The sequence below is a fragment of the Cylas formicarius genome, unplaced genomic scaffold (assembly GCF_029955315.1).
Source record: "Cylas formicarius isolate icCylForm1 unplaced genomic scaffold, icCylForm1.1 PGA_scaffold_4__25_contigs__length_36172078, whole genome shotgun sequence".
In the NCBI taxonomy this organism is placed as follows: Eukaryota; Metazoa; Arthropoda; class Insecta; order Coleoptera; family Brentidae; genus Cylas; species Cylas formicarius.
In genome coordinates, this window is record NW_026844334.1 from 11,772,567 (window position 1) to 11,787,573 (window position 15,007).

Here is a 15,007-nt window from a genome sequence, read left to right on the forward strand (position 1 = left end):
CCGTTTGACAGTTTATATGAATTTCAATGTAAACGAAGCGAGAAGTTTAACCTGCGGCTGGCTTACCAGCACAGCTTCGTCCGCAATTTTTTCCCTGAGAGAGAATGTTAATATTGGTCCTATTAAATAGAAACCAGTTCACTTCCAAAATATATTTCATTATCTCATTGCTTTCAAAAATTACGAGAAAAAAGTTGTAAAGATTGTTAGGATGCACAATTTAAAAATTTTTGAACGTATACAGGGTGGCTCAAAATGACGAATGAAACATACATTTTTTTAAATGGAATACCCTATTTTTATATGTATTTTTTTAATTCCTTTTAAAATTCTTCAACCTAATAGTTTTTCCAATATTTTAATTTTTCTAAAAAAATATTAGTTTTCACACTTGCGAAAATTACGTTGGCGTCACTCGAAGATGGCGAAAAGGACATATGCAACGGAATTTAAACTAGACACTACAGGGTGTTCAAAATAATCGAATAAATTCGAATTCTTGATTTTCTTAAATGGCACACCACATATTTTATCATTTTTCATGAAATATTCTAAAAAAACGTACAACTTTTATGAAGTATGACATATACCAATTGTTAATACTTTGCTATTTATGTTAACTTTTTCTATATTTGCCCTTCTTCCCGCCTAAGGCTATGGTATAAAATTAGTTGGACATTATAAAACGACATCAAATTTTTATCTGAAAACGGAGTAAATAAAATTATAAAATTTATTACGTTGTCAGTAAATTAAAAAAGAAAACCAAGTAAATTAATTGATATGATTTATATACTGGGTGAGGCGAAAAAAAAACTCTATTGGCAGTAGGGGGTTAGAAGGCGAAGTATACAATCTCTTCAGTGTTTATTGGAACGGTTTGATGCTAATAGTGGTATTGAATATGAAAAACGGAAAGTGGTAAACCGGAATGCTACCAATGAGGAAAAAAAATAGAAATTTTAGTTCAAGTTCAAGATAATCCCCAGATCAGTAGCCGTCAAGTAGCTAGCTTATATACATTCCAAGCTATGTTTAATAGCTCCACTAGAAAACACAAATATCATCCCTTCCATACTACCCCAAGAACTTGTAGACCGTGATAAATAAATTGAGGCCGATCCACATAACATGCATTATTATTCAACAGTTAATCCATTCTGGTACGAGAAGTGAAAAACTATTGGTCACTTAAAATAAGCAACGGGCCTGGATATTTTAACTTTTTGCAGAATGATTTATCTCAACTTCTTCGAGAAGTTGATAACATTGAGATCTATCAATTGTAATTAGAGAAAGATTTGATATGTGACTTAACATCACCAGATTTCTTATTGTGGTGATATGTTAAAGCTCGCGTTTATGTGAATACAGTAGAACACCAGAAGACTTAAAAAATCGGAACGCCTGCAGAATAACACCGTTTATGCTAAGGAACTTCCAAGAAAATTTCGAAAAACATGTGTATCCAAGTGGAAGGACATATTTTTGAACATTTCGAACAAATTCCGCTTAATATATCTTTTACATCATATTCGAAAAACTAGCGAAAGCAAATAATGGCGCTATAGTAATTTTTTTGCAAATGTGAAAACTAGTATTATTTTAATAGTAATGAAAATATTTAAAAAAATTAATCAAATTCAAAAACACTGGATTCCATTTAAAAAAATATCTTTTATCGTCATAATTTTTTGAGTCACCCTGTATACCTTAAAACAATGTTAAATTGTGGATCTTAACAATCTTTTGTATTTACTATTTTCTCATACCTTTTCAAAGGCAAACGAAAATTTTTAAACATTTCGAATTAAACTAACGTTGTGGCTATCCGACTAAAATATTTTGAAAATGGCGGCACGACCTGGAAATGGGTGTCAACTTTATTATTTTAAATAGAACACGCTATATATCATTGCTTTTTTAGATTCTCCGGAAATTCTAGACATATTTCATGTATAATTTCAAGGTGTCGGAGATATTCAATATTTTATGTCCAAATGACGTTTGTAGACTAAACAATATTGTGTCGGTTGTGTCGCCAATCTTGAAAATCTTTTAGCTTTTTCCCATAACAGATCGCCAGTTTAAAAATTCGAAAATTTTGCACTTTGTGGATGTAAATAATTTTCACTCATTTTGTTTCAAAACCACATTATTAGGGTTACTTTTAATAAATGGCACTTGCGAAAGTTTGATAAACGCCAAGTCAGTCACGAAAATATCCAATTACTTCCGAACCCGGAAATGTCGGAAATGGCTCGCGATCATCATAACGAAGCTAACATATTAAAGAGATTTTAGAATAAATCAGTCAAAAAATATGTAACTCAAGTCATGGTAAACAATAGGAAAAGATATAACAATCAAACACAGGTTACACTACACTAAAATAAGTACCTATTTATACCATTTAAATATAATCCATACCTAAGTCACTTAGAAACTAAGAATATTTTAAAAGTTTGTTTGAATTGTTTAACTTCTCAGGTTTAAATATTTTTTGCAAGAAGGTTCAGAAGGCGACAAGCAGATATAAACTTAAATTTATTACGCGTGTGGTCTCCATGAACCTCACTGTGCACCCTGCAATTTTCTCGGTGGAGCTTTATATATATATGAGGTGTTACAAAAGTATATACTCAACAAAATTAGAAAGAAAGATTTTAAATAAAAAATCATCACTACTTTATTTTATTTTTCAGCCTCTGTTATTAAAAAGCCCAAACAATATTTTTTCAAAAAATGATATACATGAAAAAAGCTTTCAACTTTTTTTTAATTTGAGTACGAATTTGAAACTTTTACCTCAGTTTTAATTCCTTTTTAACTCAAAACTTTGAGAACGATACATCTTTTTTTTTCGAGTATCCCGCAGTTTAATACGAAAAGCCAACGATGACTTAAGATAGTCGTCCAAATATGGAGGGATAATTGAAACGGCTCCATAATGCTCATGTATAGTGCTATTACAAGGCTATTACGGTAGTTGGTAATAACGTCGATGTGTTCATGCCGTATTTTCGTTTTAAACATAATCCGTGTGCGTTAATAGCCCACGACCTTTGCCTAATTCAATAATAATCGCAAGAAAATTGTCTCATAAGCATAAACGGTCCATAAAAATCGCCCACGAATCCCAATTTGTGTTTGTCTCAGTAAGGAGTATACGCTCTCATTTTTATATAAAAAGAAACCATAGGGACGGTAGAAAATGCGTACTTTTCAACGTTTCTCCCAATTTTTAATCGCGTCATCACGGTAAGCACGCTAACACAAACAATTTTTCTTGATTCTAACCTCACGTTTCCATTCAGACATTGTACTAAGACGTTCACACACAAAAAAGCCCGAAAAGACTTGATCTAGCGGACGACGTCTTCCTTGCGGTAATAATAATATTATTCACCATCAATTTCGGTCGCAGGTGTTTTGGAGTCCGTTGTTACAATTTGGTTAGTCATCGTTGGGACATCCATCGACTTGGTAAAAATCCGGGCGATTCAGGAGCGTTGCGCACATAAATAATAAGCCAGCGAGATAAGTCGAAAAGTAATTGCCGCTAAGAGCTAATTAAGTTTGTAAGTGGATCTCTCTAAGTGCTCAATGGGAAAGTCAACGCTCTTGTTCGCTTGAAAAGACGTCTATTCATTTTTCGATCGATATGAATCGAATTGAACGGGACGACTCGTTATTACTCAATTCTTTTTATCGTGTTGAAAGTTCGTTTTATCGTAAAAGTATGTCCCGTATGAATCGCCAATAACAACCCACTTTTAAATAATCACCAACATAAAATGTGTGTCATATCGTTTTGTTTTATTGTCGTCATTGGTAAATGAATGAAATGAATTACATGTGAGGAGTTCCAAATCGCCAATAAATAGCACATTGTTTTATTGATTTTGTGAATTTTTTTCTTGGACTAAAACTTTTGGAGTACGAGGAATAAAAAAACAGTCAGTCTGTGTCGAACTAGAAGCCAAGGCTGGATTTTCATATTTCAAAGCAACACTCTGTATATCAAAGGTTGTTCATCTCTGGTGAGGACAGTATTTTTCCGACATCTCTCTTTCAACGTACAACAACAAGATGCCACCGATAGAGTGTTAACGATTCATTGATGGAAAGAATGTAAACGGATTTTTTTCAGGTGATAGGTCGACAGCCAGTGTTTCGTATGATTTACAATGTGAATTGCTGACAGCGTCTATTACATGCTTCGACTGGATGATTTATCCCCTAAAAAGCCCCCTACATAAATTTGTAGGCGCCATTCGAAACGAAGAACTCTCGATTAACATAACAACGCGGGGTGGGTACTTTGAGAGCGGTGATAATTAGGCAAATATCGCACCATTGCTGAAGGCTTTAAGCAACTTCTTTCATGTTGTCGTATTGTGTTAGTACACATACTACAACAAAAATACATAAGGTTTAAAAAAAATCAAGTACATTACTGAACCGCACTCAAAAAAACACGATAATAATTAATTTTCAGAAACGTTCTAATCACTTTATTCCTGATTTTTTCTAAGGAGCCTCAGTTGTAAATATTTGGGAGTTTACTGGATTTCAAAAAGTAAATTCGCTATATGGAGAGTTTTTTTTTTTGCTCGAAACCAAAAAATAATGTCTGATACGGTTAAACAAGGCAATGAGTAAAATATTTTAAAAAATGCCCCATGAGCAGGCAAGTGTTTTCAATGACGACTCCGCCTTCCCGAGAAAACGAATTATTATTTAACAGGCACTGCGGTATAGTTGTTGAATAGTCGTCGTGTGTGGTGGCGGTGGTGTTGAATATCCACTTAACCGAACAAATTTCCAATCTCGCTTAACATCTACCTAAACAAAGAAATGAGTTTTACGAACGGCCACAGTTCACGTATACGCAGGCAATGTGGGTTGATTGTATATAAATTGCTAAAGTATTTATAGTCCACGCCACATCACCTTTTCAAAACAGACATTACAACTAACGTGAGCTGCTCACAAATCAACCGAATCAACAATTTTCTTGCTTTCCTACAACTTAGAGTCTAGACCACAGACCATGCTTCCAAATCAATTATTGATGAGATTCCGATGTAATTGCCAATTTTGGCAAAATTTTATACGAAAAAATCAATTAACGTTTACGTTTGTTTTTTAACAGACTTTAGACGTGTATAATGCAAATGCAAATGTTTGCATGTATACGAAACAATGAAACCAGGTGTTTGACATAATTTTGAAGATGTTGCAGTGGAGTGAATAATAGTTTGCTCAAAAAATTTATCAATGTGTTGCATACTATACTTTTTCTACGACCGTTAGTTTTTGAGTACATTTTTTGCAAAACAGCGCAATAGATAAGACATGTCTAAACAATGCATGTGCCAGGTGCGATTTGTGCTGGAATCATTGGTATTTAAAACAGAACAATGAGAAAGAGAGTTGCAGAGTTGTAGCTGGAAGCCAAGTTGTTAAGTGTACGACACTGCTGCATAAGGATAGGAGTTCGAAGCTACACAGCAAACACTAAACTGAACCAACACCACAGTTGGCAGTCAATTGAAGTTAAAAACCAAAAGGAATACTTTGTATAACATTTATTGGATGAAGTTAGAACGTAAAAGTTAGAGCGCTTTTATCATGATTCTCCAGCACGCAAATTAGATAAAACGCCGAAAAATTCCATTTAAGTGACGTACAAAGAGCCCATTCTATGCCGTTTACAGGAAACGTCACAGGGGCATGGCCAACTTATTAAATAGTCTTAATTACGACGCAACGGAACAGTACCGAGCTCAACAATATTTTCATTGTTTCCCAGTACGCATTTGTCATTAAAAATTGAATCGATTGGGTACACAGGTGTTGGACTCTGGCGGTGACCGATAACATGAAAATTTGACACTCTTAAGATAAGTTGCTGTTAGCATTTTTCAATTTTAATTATAATACATCATTCTATTGTTATATTTGCATTGGCAACATCTTGGTGACTTTTTTCAATTCAAAATTTCGTTCGAAGTTAACAAGTTTATTCGTGCAGTACTTTTTCCATTGTTTTCTACTAAGCCTGACACAATCAATAGCTGAAAACGCCCTCTATGGGAAACTCGACAATCTCATTTTAGGTAAACAATCAATAGAACCGTAAAGAAGAAAGTTCCTTGCGAACTACGATTTGATTTCATAAAATCTCTCAACTTCCTGTACATAAGAAAAATATAATTTTTGCTGCTAGTTACGTGAAAAAGACCTCAAGTTTCTATTTTTGTTATTTAGTTGATCGATTTCAGCTTTACCATTAATGCTTGTTAGAGTGTATATTCGACTTTGAAAATTAAAATTTTCTCACTGCAGCTAGTTCTGATACTTCTATGTAATAATGGGATTCATATTCCTCAGTTGCTGGTATATTGATCCATCACCGGCTAAATGATTATTAATTCCTATCAACCAGAGTTTTGCCAGAAACTTGTCAGATACGGATCTGTTGTAGTTCAAGATCGCTGTATTTTTTTTCACGGACATGTTAGTAGGTGTAGCGCTACAACTAGTTCATTGTCTAACAGAATTGATCTAAAAAATTGCGTAGGTGATGAATTTAAACAGTTGGTCCCGTACATGACTTAATTGCAAATGTCGTTGATAAAAATTATGGAATTATTGCCGGTATAGATCACTATACGTTTGCAAACTCTATGAGAAAGAACCACACCTCTATATTAGACAATATAGAGGCCATAAATACGGTAAAATTGATACACTTCGACCAACTATGACTTTGTTCCATTTTTTAAGACTCTTTTAAGACAAACTCTTGACTAGTTTTAGTTTTGAAAACTTGTTAGGAACAGGGCACATTTCGAGTCGAATGTCAAATTTGCAACTCCGGAAGGTGTTGTAGAATATCTGGACCATTGCTTAAAACTCAAGTACAACAAAGTAACTCTGATGTTGTAAATCAAGGACGCAAGATGGAAAATGTTACGGCGTTACATAACAACGCAAAAATTTTTGATAGACATGACAACAGCGTGTCCTTATCTTTGATTTCAATAGTATCTTTGTTATACCTAGATAGCTTCCTAAATTTTTCGTTAATCTGGATTTATATTAGCTATATTGAAAGAAACTACTTTCTGTTACGAATACGTCATCAATGTGGCAAAATTATTCACATTTTAATGAACCACGGACTACCGAACGATTATTTATAATCGTTCCTAGCTTGTAAACAAATATCACAACATTGTAGTAGCAATAAATTTTAAGTACGACAAAATCTACTCAATGAATTTTAATTATTACGATATATTTATCGGTGAATAGTTATTACATTAGCAATTTGATTATCGTAAAAGCGCTTTCGGTGAACATTTAAAACGATTAATGTTTATTTTGGGGTACGATAAATGTGCGAGTAGTGCTAGTTTTTCGAGTTAATTGTTGAAGGAAACGGCGATACCGCATTATCGAAGATGCGAATCCCCCGCGTCGAAGATCAAACTGAAGGCCGAGTTCGATTTTGAACTCTCTGAAGTCAGCTGTTTATATTGCTTGGAAATTTGGTGTTTTACTGGTGTCGCATTTCACTCTAACGCAAGAATTTTTTTCGAGTCTAATTCAAATGAATCTGTTACTTGTAAAATTACAAAGTTTTTTCGGAAACTTAGGTATATATGAAATTTGTGAATTTATTTCAGTAAAACGTTATATTTGTATTTAAAATACGATATATTTCCTAAGAAATAAACAGCAGGGTAATTTTTAGTGACTTTTCATTTTGCAATTGTCTATTGTGTTATGTTCTTAAAAGTAGACCTTAGTATTACATAGTTTTGATGGTCGAGCCAAGTTTTTTATAAAGGCAATTTTTGAAAAACCAATTTCTAATTATTTATTAATAAGATAATAAAATTTCCATTGATTTGCCTTATTATTTTTCATTATTCACAACAAATGTGTTCTAAAAGCTGACTGGTGTCGAAAACTATTTGATGTACCTAGTTCACTGAAGAGATATAATTTCTCGCTACGTTAATTATAGTTTAATTAAATGTAGCGTTGCCATCGGCCATTTTAGTGCACTGTTTCGCAATTCTGTTGCCCCAGGACTCGCAAGTTCTTGGCAACTTGAATCCGTATGCACCATGTATATATTTCGGTGATTAACTATTATTTAGAAAAAAAATCCTTGAGACTGTATCAAACTACTGCACAAAATAAACCAGATAATTCTTATTCGAATGTACTGGCAACGCAATATTCAGAAAACTAGACTAATTGACAATCTTAAGTTAAATATCGGATTTTTTTTGGATATCGTATAAATTCTATTATTAAGTGTGTTACGCCTAGTGTAGTTTAAGAGTAAATTTTCTAAGCCTGAGCTCTAGATAGTACCAAGCTCGGATCATTACGTCTTTTCCTTTAAACTATATATGTCATCATTTTTTTTGGTGATTCAAATTAGTACAGAATAAATACTAAATAATCTAATAGCTTTAATTCGATACTGCACAGGTTCATCACACAATAGCGCTGACAACTCGCAACACCTACAACACGCTGTAGGTAATTATAGAAGCATCAAAATATGTCAACGTTCGGGATTTATGAGAGGAGCGTGTGAAAAATGAGTTCAAATATTTAATGTAGGTATTACACGTCTGCCCTAGTGTAGATTTTATAATTGATTTACGACGTCACGCAACTAATTACAAATCGAGGTCGTTCATATCAACCTTCTACCCCCATACTTTTACTTTCAACTGACATTTTTGAAACAATACCTATGTCCGCCAGAGTGGAGTATTAAATTTAAAAAATTTGTGTTGAAATCAAAATCCAAGTACTAGCAACTTCAACCAACAAGTGATTGATATATTTCAAAATCAAACAGCAATATCGGATGTTATCATCTTACCCCCCGGGTGATAACGAGCTTGCCGAGTGGTTCTCCTGGTCTTCCCTAAAGTTTCTGGTCTGCCTATTAGCTGACGCAACAGCGCTCGCGTTTATTAAGAAAAGAATGCAGATATAACGGTATATCTCTCCTTTCCTAATTGATGACGGCCGCCCACAAGTGGGCATTTTATATGATTTGGGCCTGAAAGGAAAAAAAAGCAATTAAAATTCGAAATGGAGAAAACCGAAAGTTATTTAGACATTTTGGTAATTATTTATTTCAAACAATGCGAAACAAGCAACAATTTCTGTTAGGTCATAGTCTTCCGAAAAAATTGGCAATTATTGTTTTGAGTGGAACGCTGTACGTTACATTCTATACACCATTTTCCCTGGAGTACAGAATCATCTATCTACCAATTTGAGACTCTCGAGGCTTAAACTTAAGTAGTCAATTCTTTATTAATTCATAAACCCATAGTCGTTCGACAAAAAATGTGTTAAAAAATTTAGATCACTTATGATAACTACTCAGTTCGGGCATCTGCAAACAATAGGACAAGTTTTGCGGAATCCCCTTTGTCCACAGGATGCGATGCTTCTACTCCGATTCTTGATAACGTTTTCGAAGAATATTCTCCTGCCAAGATGCAATTCTCTAACTGCCACATTTTTTTCACCTCCATAGGAAGGTGATCGTATTTTCCGATGTTATAGGATAATGAAAAAGCAATATCGACTATTGGCCTTACAGATATTTTCTTTCCATCAGAGCAATATCTGGTCTGTTGTAATCAACTGCCATATATGTCGCTATTAGCCAATCCCATCAGTCTTCAGCACTTGTAATATGGGGGATGCTACTTTGGCCCTTTTCGGAGCTAGTTGGTGTACTCTCTTGATTAGAGCAGCAAAGATAATTTCCGTCAGGGTCTTTGTTTTCTAGAAATCGGTAATTTGGGTTTTGAGGGGAGAGCTCTACAATATATCCTATACACCATTCTGCCTGGAGTACAGAATCGTGAACTATCAGTTCATAGTTATTCGACAATTACTGTTTCTGAAATCAATTCACTACTGCCCTTTGTGCACAAGATACGTTGGTTTTAGATGATGTTTCCTCCTTCACCTTTTCGATGTTATGAGATGAACAACTTCTGGTATATCTACCTGTGTAATGTGAAACTCCACCATATTAATATTATTGTTATTATTATTATCTTCGTGTATCATATCCAAAATTACTGCACATTACCAGAAGATACGCAAATCGTATCGCTTCAAAAATTGACGGTTTTCTTTTTAATCCCAAGTCGATAATTCTCATACACACGCATAGTATGGGCCGTATAATTATTCAAATGGAAAATTGTGCGAAAACACGGTTGCGTAATAATATTCAAGGTACGGCTTTAAAAATATTCTAATTCTAATTTTATGCCGGTCGGGAGAGGAGGCGAAGATCATTCTGTCGCATGGTCTCATTTGCAAGTATAATAGTGGTTTATGGATTTGTATATGAAGACGATTAGAAAAATGTGCGTTGAATTACACACACACGCGGGGCCACTATAGGAATTCAACTTTTAATTGACGTCTCTAAATTTATAAATTTATTGGGTTTTTTTCGTCATATACGTCTTGGTGTCACTTTTAGCTCAGCTCACAACTATTTCTATATCTTGTAAAGGTTCGTATTCTGAAATAGGATCATGCTAATCAATGGGGCCTTTGAAGGGCAATACTAGTGTGCCATTAAGCCAATTATATTAATAATTTTTATAGGAAATTGAAGACTACAAAAATGGTCTCATACTTTTTCGATAAATCGAACCATTTTAAAGATATTCGAGGTCAAAGATTGAAGAATTTAAAGAAAAATTGTTTGTGAATTTTGTTATTGACTGAAAAATAATTATCGTGAAATATTTTCAATTATTCAATTGCATGTTCTACAAAAAAGGTCTCTTGTGGTTTATCGATTACTCTAACCATTTTGAAGATATTTGCATTGGAATCTTAATGGATACTTCAAAACATTCATAAGAATTGAAGTTTTTAAATATTTTTTCGCCATTTGTTTGGGAGTATATTTCTTCCTAATTAAATGTCTAATGATATTTTCTCTTATAATTTTACTGTAATCACAATTGAGGATCATAATTAAATATTTCTCAACGGGTTCCTTTAAAATAGAACTCTTTTTTTTTCACAAATTTTATAATTTTATTTTTTGTATCTGAGGATTTAGTTTTAAAAAATTGGTAATTCTGTTATTCATTCATTTCTTGTTAGCGTCATCACTGGTTTTTTATCGTTTCTATGTCACCTCCTATATTTCTATATTGCGTACATTTTTTTGTAGCTTGCGAGTCGTGTCTTCTTATGTATTACTCTAACCAAATATTTTACCGCCAAGTTTTAATATAATTTAATATGAATAAGGAGATACATTTCATCGGCAAACCGATGACAAAAATTGTTGAAGCAAAATCACAGTGAAAAAAGTTATGTGTGTATTTTTTCACTAACTTAATTTCCTGAAATATTACGTAAAACAAAGTGCTAAAAATGTAGCAGATCAAGTTATCGAACTATAGAAAAAAATAATGCTCCGACTTCTGGTGCTGATAATGTAGTAAAAAGAATTCTTGGATGTCATAACAAATGACAAAGAATTTAAAAAAACTGCAAACGTAAAAAAATCACCAAAAAAAGGAATCAGCATTTCAAAATGGCTAGGCTATGCACAACAACACAACAAAGAATAGAATATCAACAGCATACATGAGAAAGATCGATCAGTTAAAAAGTGTCTCCAACACGTCGCTGTTGCAGTGAAATTTTATTTTAAATGTTATTAAAAACTACAGACCTCTTCAGCTTCGAAACCTTTTGTATGAAAATTATGAAAGTAATTATAATGTTGTTGTAAATCTGCAAAAATGATATTTTATCAGACTTTTTTGGCAATCTGTGATTTCAATTTATTATGATGGCAAGATAAAAAAGCAAGTAACGCCCACATTTTTAGAATATAACTTCTAAATTGTTTGGTGACAGAACAATAAAAACTTTAAAAAAATATAAAATAAGCTAATAATGAATAGAGTATACTAGTGCCTAATTTATTGGCTATGTGTTATGAAAAGGGTAATCGGCCCTTCAAAAAATATATTTAAGGGAAAGATTATAGTATTGAATAAAGAAAAAATTCCAATAAAAATGAAATAACACTAATATTGGTCTGCTGGAACTCGAAAATTATATTACCCTAGTACCTCCGTAACTGTTCTATGTTTTTCAGTCTTAGGTACGAATTCAATCTTAAATTTTCAAGTCCACTGTTATATAGTGACGCCACCCCCCACCAATGTATTTCCGACTGAATTATGAAATAAAATTTTTGTTAAAGATTAATAGAAAACAACATAATTTCATTTTTCTTTTTCTTTCTTTACTTCACAATTCACTTTGCCTTCTATCTTTTTACTTATATCGTTTTCAGACTTAAATTTCTTAAATTGCAACAATTTTTTGGATATTTTTGCAAATTTTGTAGGAGAGCATTCAAGAACGGCGATTTTTTTTTTGTTCTACTTAGTGCTTCGGTAATGGTGGTCGTACACATCATCGGGTCCGGATGTCGACCACGATAATATTTCAATGCGAAACTTGCGGAAGTTTATGAGTCCGATAAGTGTCGTTTGCCGCCTCCCGCGATGTTTGCCGACATTTTGCCAATAAGCGATTTTTGAATTAAATATCGGTCCCGAAAATAGTCAAATATCCATCGATATTCATACCGTCGAGCTTTAATCCTTTAAATCCGCGAATATGCAACTTATCGCATTTCACACGTCCCCATTTTTACAGCTATCTAAAAATCGGTAGCTTTAGCATTATCGTCCTGACACACAAAGCTCCTTCTTGCTCAACACCGTGTTAAATTTCAGACGAATTTGATTAATTTCTCCTGGGTAAACCTTTCCAGGTCGAACGACTTTACTTTTGAACGAGGTGGTAGAACGAACAACATCGAGAATATTTACTTCTACGACGACAAGATTAGCCTGAGCGCCAGTTATCTCGCAAAATCGGCGTAAAATCTGCTATGTTTCCTGCTACGTCAACAAAGTATGCTAAAAATTGGGTCAAAAGTAGGTTTAAATTACTTCGTTAGTGCAATAATTTTACCATGGACATCGGACGTTGTTTATAATTGGCAATTAAAGGCGAAGGAGTCCAGACATTAAAGCTACTGCGGTAAGTGCAGTGCAGGAAAAAATTTAAAACTATCTTTTATAATAAAATAATTGCTTTCATTCGAAATCTCCAGATAAGCTTTAAGTTGTACCTGAAAAAGTAGTTAAAAACCTAACAACTTGTATAATTTTTTTAGCGTTTACTCATCAGTCTTTGGCAAATCATTAATTTATTCAATGTAGGCTATTCTTTTAGGTGCGACGTTAGAAGACTCTGGAAAATCAAAATTTACTTTATAAAGAAGTTGCTTTTGGCATCATATTGGGACAGTTGTTCTGGTTTTTTTTATTACCATCACTTTTTATTAACATAACTTCCATTTCTTTACCCAGACAAGAACTACTTTCTCATTTTAGTGGAAAAAATATTAGTTAAATCTTGCTAAAAAATCTGATAGGGGTCTTAAATAAGATTTGGTTGAAAAATTTTGGATAAAAGGGAAAGAGTGTTGAAAAAGGCTAGCCAAAGGTTTCAATATAAAGACGTCCGTGTTTCCCGGGTGGATTGAGATGGCGAAATGTTTTAGCACCCATTGCGCCAGACTAGTGGCTCGCGAAAAGCCCCAATCTGGAATAAGTCGAACAAAAGCTGTAATATAAATTAGGGGGAATGGGATATTAGTAAAAGAATTGCACTGTACACCAAGAAATCTCATTACTATCGCGCCGCGTTGATTAAAAACTCTTATAGTTACTAAGGGAGGCCATATACAGCAGTTTATTTATGAAAATTTTAATAAAAGTGATTTTTTTTTATAAACTACTATTTGTGTAAACTGTAAAATATACAGGCTGTTTCAAATATCGGTAGGGTACATAGATTAATATTAGTCTGACGAATAAGCATGTCGTTCTGTAAAAGGGTCCCTAATTGTTTTTTTTATTGTTTCTGATTTGGTTTAAGATACTCAAATAAAATTTAGACCACCAATACCCTTGATTGAGTCATAAAAGTTGCGACTACAATATTTAGTTCAAAGTTTGCAATATTTTTGCTTCATTTATTAATTCGGACAGCATTTCTAAAACGTGAAATAACTCCAAAACCTGATTGTTTTTTACTTTGAAAAGTGGAAACTGTTTAAAAAATATTATTTTTGCTCGAAAGATTAAAAATATTACCGTTAACAGAAGTTTGGTTACAAAATAAGTGCCATCGCTCCTTCGAGACGCTCGTGTACAATATAATAAAATTGTATGACCCAATAAAAGGTATTTGTAGTCTAAATTTCAGCTGGCTATCTTAAACCGCTCCAGAAATAATTTAAAAAAAAAAACTGTTTTTGGGGCCCTTTCTACAGAACCGTATGTACTGAAGGAATCGTTTTCGGACACATGTTTATCAACCTAGCTAAAGTAATTTTTTAATAATCTATTTGCCACAGATTGTTAAATTTACTCTCACAAAAACTAAATTAAACCATAAGATCGTCGCGTTGGTTACTTCCCAAATCCATTTTGAAAAAACAAAGTGCGAAAGATTGGTACAAAAATGTTCCACTTCTACTTGGACCAATAATTCTGCAACTATAAAAATTGAGCTTATCCAAAGCAGTAGAAGTGACCGACGACTTATTTATAAATTACACTGATCACCGTCACCTAGTAAGAACTGCATAAAAATTGACTCTAAATTCTAAACAAATAATAATAAATAATCCACATGCTTGAATATCTAGGTGAATATTAGGGAGAAAATTTTGAAATCAGCTTGCCAAAGCAAACAAGTTATAACAATCATATGTGTGTATAACGTGATTTTATTTTATCAATAAGATAGTTCTGGTCCATTCATTATTCTGTCATCAAATTTATGTTGCTAGACAACACGCGAGCTT

At 33.3% G+C, this 15,007-nt stretch overlaps 1 protein-coding gene across 1 annotated transcript in view; it reads right to left on the reverse strand.

The window, feature by feature from the left end:
* The window catches only part of LOC132701595 (fibrillin-2-like), a 58,976-nt gene that overhangs the window by 43,585 nt on the left and 384 nt on the right, over positions 1–15,007 (reverse strand). The window contains exon 2 of the mRNA XM_060669668.1: positions 8,924–9,106. Within this exon, the coding sequence (XP_060525651.1) occupies positions 8,924–9,090 (167 nt within the window). The 5' untranslated portion in view covers positions 9,091–9,106. The remainder of the gene's footprint in view (positions 1–8,923; positions 9,107–15,007) is intronic.